The following is an 11,607-nucleotide window of genomic DNA, read 5'->3' as shown; positions in this document are numbered from 1 at the left end:
TGCAAAGTTTGCTAAACAATTTACAATTTTGACTATATAGCTCTAAAGATGAATCTGGCCGGTTACTTTATTCAAAATATTGTCTTAAATCAAAGGGAACTTGGAATGACAATTCGACTTTTTTGTGAAGCAGATTGTGCCGATTTATTTCATTAATATTTTCTACATAAATCGTCAAAGTTACAGTTTTCATCTACCTCGTGGTACGTACACTTTACCGATAAAAGCGCGCGAAAAAATCAGGCGAGACTAGTAAGGCGAGACAACGCCGGGCTTCGTATCGATTTTTAACAGCTCCGCTTAAAAAAAAACATGCATTTTGATATCTCTTTACCGTTTGACTACAATTATACCCGCTAGTAAACAGCAAAATATTCTTTTTCGACACGATGTTACCGCATTTATAAACGAGTTGGGTAAAAAAAATTAAAATGGTCAAAACAAAATTTTACTGACTGCTGTTAGTAATGTAGAGCTATGTAATAAACAAATGATGGTCCCCTTATATCCTACCATTTCATAAGCCATTACTCCTTGATCTAGTATTACGACTCCGTATAATAGGCAAAAAAGACGGTTTATAATATGTTTTTAAATAAAATGTGTTGACGACCGTGTAAAAATCACCTTTTATTAATCTTGAATATTACAATGAATGGCGCGACAAAAGCATGTGAACCACAAAACCGCACACATTTTATTGCGATTTAATTATTCAGTTTTCTTCCTCTATTTCTGGCTATCTCCCGACATTTTGTGCACATATACATGCGCATATATTGTTATTTCTTCAGGACACTAAAAATGTACCGCAACGGTTGATAAAATATCCTTACTTTCAACAAAATAATAGGGCCCCAATTTTGACAAAAAGACACATGTGTATACATCTTCGTGTGTTCGTCAGAACGCTGTACATCGTTTCAAATTTATTGCACATGTATACATGCACGTGGGCACGTGTTACCTTGGTATCGTGTAAAAAAAGAACAACCACCTGTTTCAATATTCGCAAGTTGATTTTTGGGGGGGGGCTATTAAAATGAATAACTGATTTTAGTGCAGTGTGTATATTATTTGTATGAACGTTAAGATTCACAGGTATTACCCACCGCACTTTATCTGCTAGTCTCACGTCTGACCCTTTAGTCAGGGGTCACAAACAACAGGTTGATAGCGTAGATAATTGGATCAAATTATCAATATTGGAGGAACCTGCTATTTTACAAACAAATCTACATGTTTTGGAAACGCAGCCAAATTGCTGATCTGCAGCATGAGATGTTTAAGTCCTGGTTTACTTCAAGTTTTTCACGAGATGATGTTTTCAACTATAACTAGCCAGCTTTTAATAGCTTTAGGAAACTAAATTGACAGGCATTTATATCAAGACCAGGTTGGTATCTAGGTTAATCTATTTGTGATAAGGCAAGCTGTTTGTTCACTGAAGTTACTCTGTAAATTTAAACAAGTGGGCCGATTAGGCACAGCATATACGTTTATCATCTTTTAAATTCTTGCTTTATAGCAGTGCATTTGTATTGTTTCAAATAAATATCTAAATAAATATAACAGGTGGTAATAAAGATGATTTCAAGGGACTAAATTTGTAATTCATACAAAATTCTGGAAAGACCAAGTTCAATTTATACCTTCACTTCTAACCTAACATATTTCACACTATCAACATGTAGGGTTTCATTAAAAGAAGTACTTCATCTTTTTATCAGTATTATAAGCAACTTGCTTAAAATTTCAATTCGATGAACATTTAACTTAACTGTAGAACAGTTACAAAACCTCTATATAACCATTTTATCTGTACCACAGTCCCCGAGGTCATATTCAATAACACATTGAAACTTGGCCAAGTATTTAAGAGGCAAAACTACAAGTTGTTTAAATTGCACATTATTTGTTGAATAGACCTGGGATTTATTTTTAATGTACAATTTAACCATCTCGTAGAAGTGTCTCAATACTGGACAACTTTTATTTACCCTTTTCACCACTGACAAATAAACAACAGCACATAACGTAAGCTTTGAAAATATATTTTATTTTTTTTATAACATATTTTTTTTTCAAAAATGATAAATTGTACATCCAAACCTGGATATTTTGTTTTCGTTAAATATAAATAACATGATCCATGGATATTAACAGTGCGATGAGTAATGGATAATTGCAAAATGACAAAATATGTTCCCAAACTCTTTGGATTTTTTTTTTGATAATTTTTCAATAATTTAACAAAGATAATATTTGAACATAACTCGATTCAATGTGAATTAAACAAAACTTGATTCGATGAACTTGATTCAATGAGAAAAAAGATGAGCTTACAATTTGAAGACAAATAAAATGAGAGAATAATTTAAATGCATGATCATTACAATAAATATTTTCTCAAATGAAAAGCAGTTAAACAGTTGATGAATGCAAGTATTACATGAACAGTGTAGATTAGCACACAATGTACCTGAAAAATTACACAATAACATTATAGGCACTTCCAAGTAAAAAAAACTACAATTGCCCTGGGAAAATAATAATACTTTAATACTAAAATTTGTGGATGTGTAGTTTACTATAAAGCTACAATTTACCACAATTTGTCAAAATTCAAGACTTCGCCTGAAGTCGGTATCGCTCAAAAAATAAATATATAAAACAGGAATGAAAAACATTTCATAAACGATCAACTTTTTAAAGAAAATTTGGAGGTTCACTGCAATCATGACCTTACTGCTAAAATATCACAATAAATTCAAAATTTAATTAAAAATACCAAAATTACCATTTTGTGTACATGTAACATACTTGAAACAATATAGTAACATGGTTTGTATTAACAGTACATAACTTAAGCCAACCTCCAGTTTTCTTAGTATAAAACTTGAAAATTTTACATTTTCAACAGTTATCCAATCCAGTAAGGCAAAATTGAATAAATCACAATGTTTTTATCTAATCCTGGGAAATATGATTGAATACAGGTAATCTAAAGTTCTTTCCTGACTCCATTGGTGAACCACATGTTGAAAAAGTGTTACTAGTACCAAAACTGCTCGCACTTCCCACGCTCTCCCCTGAAATGGAGTCTGGTGACGCTGGTGGCTGGGTAGTGAAAAGGGTAGAATCCCATTCGTCAAATGCAGAACTTTTTTCGTTACTGTTGCTATGATTGTTCAAATTTACCAAAGCATTGAATTGCTGAGTTAACAGTCCCAAATCAGCATTCAATTGTGTTTGAATGTTTAAAGGAGTGAGATCTAATGATGCCATTTCTGGCATAGTGAACACATTACTGCTTGTAGAATTGTCAAAATTGAGCCCGTTGTTCATAGGTAAATATCCAGCATTTAACATTTGAATGTCCTCACCAAAAAACACTGGGCTAAGAGATGGACTTTCGCTACCCACACTTGAAGGAGGTGATGAATCGGCTGAAGAGCCCAAAGAACCGTTGTAACTAGAATTGAAATTGATGGTGGTTGGACGTTGAACCATAGGTGGCGGAGATTGACTGAACCCAGGTGGCGAGATGTGTTGGAAATACTGCGTAGCTGGTTGTTGCTGAACCTGTACCTGTGTTGTTGAAACGTGATTGTTCTTTTCATTTCTGCCTACGTCGTCATTGTGAACAAAATTGCATCTAGGACCATAAGGGCAAAATCCCTTTGAATGGAATGTGCGACAGAGTTCAGTTTTGTATTTTGGATGCCTCTGTAATTGTTTAAGTTCGTGTGCTCCATGAGCAAATTGGCACTTGTCCGCGTATTTACAGTGACCACTTTCTTCAAATGGACGACAAAGTTCGGTTTTATATCTACTGGAATTCACAGCAGGTTGTTTTTGAGGCTGCTGAGTGTTCAAGTTTGTATTGTTATTCATTGTTCTATCACAAGGCTCACTGTAAGATCTATCCAATTTTCTATGATCATTCAATCCATTCTGATTATCCATAGGAATCACAGGTGTAACGTTATTCCCTGTCACTGGAGTAAAATTTCCAATAGAGAAATTTCTATTCCGTTGAATATTCACTGGTGCACCAATAGTATTCCTTCGTTCAGCACTTTGATTTTGCTGTTGTTGTCTCAACTGATTTAACTTCATATTCTGAAAAAATAAATTAACAAATATTTAACATATGAAAATATTCAGCATAAATAATTTCACAATATGCATCAAAGTATCACAAAATACAAAATTAAGGAGCCACGTGCTCCCGAAAATATCACCGACAAAAATCATTTCAAACAAAATAAGTTCATTCATTTACGAAACATTGTTTATCAACATACCTGTAATATAACATCCCCGACATCATAGAAAGAAGTCGTAGACATGATGTCAACTTCAGATATAAACAATTTTGTATGAATTCGTGTATCCGTCTTTAACATGTAAACTTCGCACTACAACTGACTTTCCACACACAACTCTCCCGTATTATAAAATCTCGGGAGAGAGTAGGCGGAGCATAAACTTGTTTACTTCGCCGACAGCGCAAATCGAGGTCTCATGAACTGTCAATCAAACCGATATCACAGAGCGCGCGTTCTGATTGGCTAATCAGGCCATAGTTGTAACTGTGCGTTTTCAGTTTAACAGTTTCAACGTACATGTACGTATTTTACACATGTTGAATTAAAGTAAAATTAGGAAAGGGAATTACACTGAATTATTGTAAAATGTTGATTTCAGATAAATTTATATGAAAATACACATTTTGGTTTTCAATTTTATCAAATTATTGAAAAGGAAGACGTTGAAATAATGTAAAACTCCATCTCTGCTGTCCTCGTTTGTAATTATACGTGACCTCGGAGTTAATTTCTTTTCTTTACGCAAAAATAAAACATATAAATTAATACTTTGCTAGAAAATGGTATTACTAACATTTAATAAACGTTTCCGTTACGAAATAAATGAAAAGCCACGTGGAAATCCAGGCAATTTTTCACTGGGTAGATTTTCCCGCCAAAGATAGCTAGTAAACAACCCCACGTGTTCGTTAATCATACAAAAAGCGAGGTCACCATGCCATGTGTATTCAAATCGAAACCCTGTATTTCGGGGGTCTCGAAATGTAGTAAACAACTTCTGTATTGTGAAATAGCCCTGTAGAAATGGTATATTTGTAAACAAGGGTCCATTGACCGACTTTCATTCGTTAAATGCTTGTTTCGTGGATGTTTTGAATGTACTTTATAAAAATAATTGATTTAAATAACGGCATCTTATGAAATTATCGTTGGACAGAATATTGAAAAGAGGTAAAAGAAAGATAGAAAAAGCAGAAAAAATAACCCCAAAATTTTCTTTTTTTCTTGCCCTATCTTTTAAATTGTTGTTAATTGTATTGACTCTGTTGCATATTTCTGAAATTGAACGACTGTATTGAAGTAAAGCCGGATGTGCGCCCGGTATGACAGCATTTAGTTTTCATTAAACATGCAATTATTCACCGTAACTAATGAATTCACATCATTTGATGATCAAAATATGTCACGTATGACAGTTACAGTCAAAATTCTCGCGTGGGATGCATGTATAAGGGACTAGTAATACGTTATCATATTTAAATAATGAATTTGGTATTTGAAAATTAATTCATTTTTAAACTGTCAGTACGCCAGTGTCGCAATTGTCAGACGTCAAAAACACAGGTTTTGAATTTTTTCGACACCTCCATGTATTTGATTAGATATATCGTTATATATGTTTGTGTAATTGAAATAACTGGCCATTTACTTAAAAAATGATTTAATTCGCTAGTCATCACTTAAGTATGATTAAATTTTTTTTATTTAAATCTTTAAATTTATGTACGTATATGAACATATGGAGGCCATAAATTACTATGTTAAGATACCGAGATTCTTATCTCAGTTAAATTGAATGCAGTGAAATCATTACAAGCTAATTCATGGGAATTTGTCACCTATCTTAATTAATTTCGTCACATTTAGAAGGCACAACTCCTTTTTCGAAGAAGCCTTCATCTCTCGATCTAAATCGCATTGAGAGAAAGAAAATTAAGACACATAATATTTGATTAAAAGTACAATTAGACAAAGGGCCAGATGGTATTAATCATTATAAACAATACCGACAAGTGAGAACATAAATGATGGTATTTCTAGCGAGTTTAATGTTACACGCGCTTTGTATCATTCTTAGAGCATGGGAAAGGTCGCGTTGTTAGTGATTTCGCTGCTTTTTTGTCATAACGATCTAAGGGACACAACTCTAGTTTAAAACTAGAATATTCGAGAAAATAACAACACTATGTAAGCCACCAGAAGTTGTCCCCCTTTTCTGTCTTTCTTTACGCTATACTTTTAGAAAATGTTATAAATATCTTAAAAATATATTTTGCATTGTGTGTCTGTAGTAATTATTATCGTTTGCGTAAAATAGTCTCCAAGTAAAAAAAAAATACAATACCATGGTAATAGAAAGCAAAAACTTATGATGTATAGGCTTCTTATAATATACAATCTTGGCAATTGCTTCCACTGTGCAGTTATATATACGTTGTTTCAAGTAATGCACTAAGGAGTCGTTTAGCTAATCAAATAAATAACTGATACATTAAAACGAAAGAAAACACTGAAGTATACGATTATAAAAGTGCATACTACTTATACAATCTATACAGCATGGACTAGTATAAAAGTGCATACTACTTTATACAGCATGGACTAAGGGAGACTACTTAATTTAGATGATAAAATTATGCCCATATATGGAAGTCGATTGTCTTCCCTTTACATTAACGGTTCATACATGTTACATGCAAAGGAATAATTTGAAGGGGCCATGGAACTGACACAAAACCCCCTGCCTTCTTTACTTATCATATCATCAATATTGTTAACAAATAATTATTCCAAATGTAACGGTACAACAACAACATTACCTGTCATACTTACATACATTACGTAATAATACATTGAAAGCGTTTATTGGCATCTTCAGACGACAATGCCGCCTTATTCCGAAGGATAGATTCATGGGGTGATAATCTCGCGAGATTAGAGATCAACGGGAAGATACGGGATGATATCGGCCTATTAATCTTCACGTTATTAAAGTATTATCTCTGACATGGATTTATGATAGCCACATCCTACTACAATTCACTGGCATTGATCCTAAATGTCAAAATACAAGAAAATCCCCGCCTCTGTAAGATTGTCTCCCCCTTATCTAAATCTACCCATAAACAATCATCTGTTCAGATAGAAGCATGTTTGACAATTTTAGTGTCAGGCAGGGGTTTATGCCAACACCAGAATAAGACAACAAGATTAGAATTAACCAAACATTACTTAAAGACTCGACCCTTAGACCCAGGGGTGCAATTTTAATTGGGAAACATGCAGAGAGGTTTTTTAATTCTTTCTCAAAAATATGATAATCTTTACAGAATTTTTTTTAATTTTTTTTCCCAAAAGGTCATGACTTTTCTTGTATGTAACTTTGACTAAGACTTCGTCGATTTATTTAAGTAATTCACTTCACTTGTAATATTAATTGTAAAGTGATTTATTAATGATCATATTAAAAATCTATAATGTTTTGGCAACTTTTTAGCTTATCTTTCATTCGATCTGATATTCCCGTTTTGTGGTATTTTACACCCATTAAAGTTATCTTCGAATCAACAGAAACGTGTTAATTGCCGAAATTTCTTCAAAAGTCCGCGGCATTTTTGTTAATTGATAACGTTTAAAAAAAATGCACAATCCAGACAATTGCTAAATAAGCACGTGTGAAAGCTAGCCGTTTTGTATGTTTAGCAATTTTAAAGGGTGTTTCGGTTCCTTTTATTCTAGCAGAGTGGTTGTTATGTTAAAGTATAGAATTTTCATTAACACGACGGAGACGGGCCTAGAGAACGAAATGAAAAACCGTTAATTGAATTTTTATATACATTAACGCTGTTTTTACATGTATAACTGTGAAGTTACTGCAAGCGTTAATCTTCTATCATGTTTAAGTGCAAATAATCTACAAGAAACACAAATTACATAGTCTGGTCAGGTGTAAAATAACATTCATTCAAATTAGTTCATAGACTATCTAGAATAATTCAATATCAAGCATTTAAAACTATTATTTTGCATTTTATGTAACGTTGCTATGATAATGTTGTATTGTTAAATATAAAATCCTAATTTTCCTACACGATTATAGGGCTTACATACAATCTATGTTATCACTGGTGATAGCTCGAAAGTAAAAATCAACCTTCGAAAAAAAATGACAAAAGCGTTATAAGCAATTATTTTTCTTAAAATTTAAATCTATCACGCCAATCAATAATATAAAATAATATAGATAGATAATCATTGTCTGTTTTAGAAAACAATTTATTGGTAGTACAAACGGATAAAAAAAAGGATAAAAATCATGAAGCCAAAATCCTGACAAAGGATAAATCCAGACTAAAGCCAGTCTGGTAATCACGAGCACGCCGGCAAATCTTCCTACTTAGATTAATGTGTTTGTTCAAAGTTTGTCAAACACGTGAATTACGTGATGATTATATACCCGTATTGAGTAATAGTAATAAGTCAGATGTACGTTTACCTTAACCGCGAAGACTTATTCAATTAGTTAATTTGAGTAATATTTTGGGTTTGATAATTTGTCGCGCCAGTGCTTATTCAACGATGCACGGCACGCACGCGCGGCGCATTTCAGACCCATATTTCCCAGTTATATCGGAATATAACGTAACATAACATGCATTTTATTAGCATTAAATAGTACTTACATACTTATAGCCATACATATGATTCATAATGGTGGAAAGGAAAAAAAATGAGAAAACAATATAAATTTTCTGTCTCTATATTAACGAGATAGGGGATTGATAAATGAACACCGTTCCACGATATTGTAGTTGTGTCATAATAGTAATGCATAAAAAACTCTTTTATGTTCACAATAACATAATTAGTATTTAACCGAATAACAGCTCGTCCTATTTATACAATTACATGTAAGTATGAGGTGATGCAACTAGACAAACATCTTTCACATGTCCCATTAAAAAAAAAAGGAACCGCTGAAGAACGCCAAAAACAGCAGAATTGAAAATGTTGCAATCTCGGTTTGATTAGAGCCATGGACAGTAGTGATAAATGCTAAATAACTACCGGCCACACTCCCTGGCACCGGCTTAAGCAGTATTCAACATTTACTCATTGCTATGGTAAACTTTTGAATGGTGTCTTCGCTAGATACTATTTACTGTCAACCATTTAAGGAACTCCACAGAGGGTTTTCGGGATATATTTTTCCGAGACTATAAGGCAAGCACCATTTGATATAGGTCTGGACTATTAACTAAGAGCTAATTATAACGGACAACTTCAAATCATTCCCTCAGTCCGTTTTCAAATAATATATTTTTTGTGCAAAATGGCCATGACATGAGACGCATTGCAACGCCTTTTTACTGAACAGAACCGTTATGCTCTGTTCTGCTTTTTACTCAAACTTTGCTAAAAAAATGCCTAAAAATTGATTTTCAATTTTACTCGATTTAACTCAATCTATATTTCTTCATTATATTATGAAGATTTTTTCATTTTAAATGAAACACTTGATCAATGGAAGAATTTCAAAATTTATGTTTTTAGGCTTTTTGACCTCAGGGGAGTTCCTTTAATATATATAACACTGTCTTGTCACGTATGTGTATATTATGTATTGTATGTTGTCCACTTGGGCTAAGTGCCTAACGCAAATGAAAACTATACTTTATTATATAAACTATATAAAGTAAACTATAAATCGACCTTCTACTAAACAATGAATAAAGTAGACAGATATCCTCTCTTCAAAAAACGCTGTATCTTTGAGCAAGGAACATAGTTCTGGTTGGTTCCATGCAGGACGGATTCAAGAGTGTTTCGATAAGCTTATAGCTTCTGACACAGTCGAACTAAAATAAATTCTGTTTAAACTATAGATTATATATTTGTCCTTTGAAGCAAATACTTTTGTAGCAGACATCCAAAATTAGCCCCCGTCCCCTTTTTAGACTTTGCTTCCGCTCGTTGCCTTTATTTGAACAATCATTGGAACGCTTGTAAACATAAAACCAAAGCTATGTCACAATGACCAAACTGCGATCCTTTTTTTCATGCGCCTATCAAAGGAGAGAAAAACTAGAGCAATTGGCGGCAAAACATCTAACAGAAAATATTGGAGGTATTTATTAGCACAGGTAACAGTTTTTGATAGATCTGTGGCTTCCGATAGGAAACAAAGTTGTAACTGTTAAAACGTATAGATATTCCCACCACCCTAGATCTGCAAGTGCGTTTCACTTGATGGCAAAAAATAAATAACTCATTAAAAGGTATAAAGCTTCATTCAAACTCTTCCAGAAAATCGATTTTTTACATATTTTTTATATCTTATCAAACAGAAATGAACAGTTTATATGTTTTTGATGGTCCCGAATGGAAACTGTTTTTCAAATCAATTTTACCCAACTTATTTTTTTCTAGTCATAGGAAAATGAAAATACGGCCGCAAGATAATAGTTTCATTGAAAATCAGGAACTATATGCAAATATCTAATAGTTTGCCAACAATACAGGGATGTTCCAAATCACCATAAACTATTAATTAACGCTTTTCAAGTATGCCGCTAATGAGAAATTAATTATAACAAACGGTGCCGCTATGTGATTTGCTACTCCGTGAAAATAGCTTCGCCGACTTTGATGCTGCATTTGTGAATTTAGATGTTTATCTGTGAAATATTGTGATGTCCAGTGGAACATGTGTTATACTTGAGTTCAGGTTAATTATTACCAATAAACAATAATGACCAAACTGGGGGGCAAGGTGGAAAAACCTTTTGATGTAGGCGCATTCAAACATTTTTATTCCAATATATTATACAGTAGTAATATTAATTAATAATACATTAACATAACGGTAAGAATATGGACCCCTTCTTTTTTTCCGTATTGCTCATTACAATACAGATGTTTACGTTTTAGATTTGATTTCCCCCTCCACATATACTGAGCAAGTATGCTTTATGATGCGGCGGTAAATTAATACCCATCTTTTTTTAAACGCGTCATTTGAGTATTTGACGCGAGTGACACGCGTACGCTCGTTCCAAAGTCGGCGTTTTAAGTGTTTGGCAACTTCAATCAGATACTGTTTCAAAAACCAACACACCACAAAACATATCTGTTATATAAAAAACTTATTAACCAATCGGCATATTTCACTACTTGTCCCAATTAAAAAGGCGAAGCAACCCCTAATTTACCTTTGAGATTAATGTCAAAGGGTCTCGTATTTTTTTATAAACAATCAAAACAACACAAACAAGGCATGTCAAGAACAATCATTTCGCAGAAAAAAAACGGCGCGAAAAAATCAGACAATAATGTGCATTTTTGCCATCGTCATTTATCATTATGATTATCGCTTAGAATGACAATAAGGAACTCATTTTATTGTTTACAATACATCCTGCTGGAGAAGGTTACCTCCCAATTTCTCAGAATACTGTTCTTTCCCACGCGATTCTTAGCATACGCAATGAAT

The 11,607-nt window shown here is 33.2% G+C and overlaps 1 protein-coding gene across 1 annotated transcript; it reads right to left on the bottom strand.

Moving 5' to 3' along the window:
- Window positions 1-2,038: 2,038 nt before the first annotated feature.
- LOC132753196 (mRNA decay activator protein ZFP36L2-like) lies at window positions 2,039-4,469 on the bottom strand. The gene is made up of 2 exons (XM_060743640.1): window positions 4,311-4,469; window positions 2,039-4,125 (listed from the first exon to the last, which is right to left on the bottom strand). The coding sequence occupies exons 1-2, from the start codon at window positions 4,410-4,412 to the stop codon at window positions 2,971-2,973; spliced, it is 1,257 nt and encodes a 418-aa protein (XP_060599623.1). The 5' UTR covers window positions 4,413-4,469; the 3' UTR covers window positions 2,039-2,970.
- Between the last annotated feature and the right edge of the window lie 7,138 nt (window positions 4,470-11,607).

This window comes from Ruditapes philippinarum, unplaced genomic scaffold, assembly GCF_026571515.1.
Source record: "Ruditapes philippinarum isolate M1 unplaced genomic scaffold, ASM2657151v2 ctg1351_1_1_1_1, whole genome shotgun sequence".
NCBI lineage: Eukaryota > Metazoa > Mollusca > Bivalvia > Venerida > Veneridae > Ruditapes > Ruditapes philippinarum.
The sequence above is the reverse complement of the archived record's forward strand: the minus strand, read 5'-3'. Positions and strand labels throughout refer to the sequence as shown.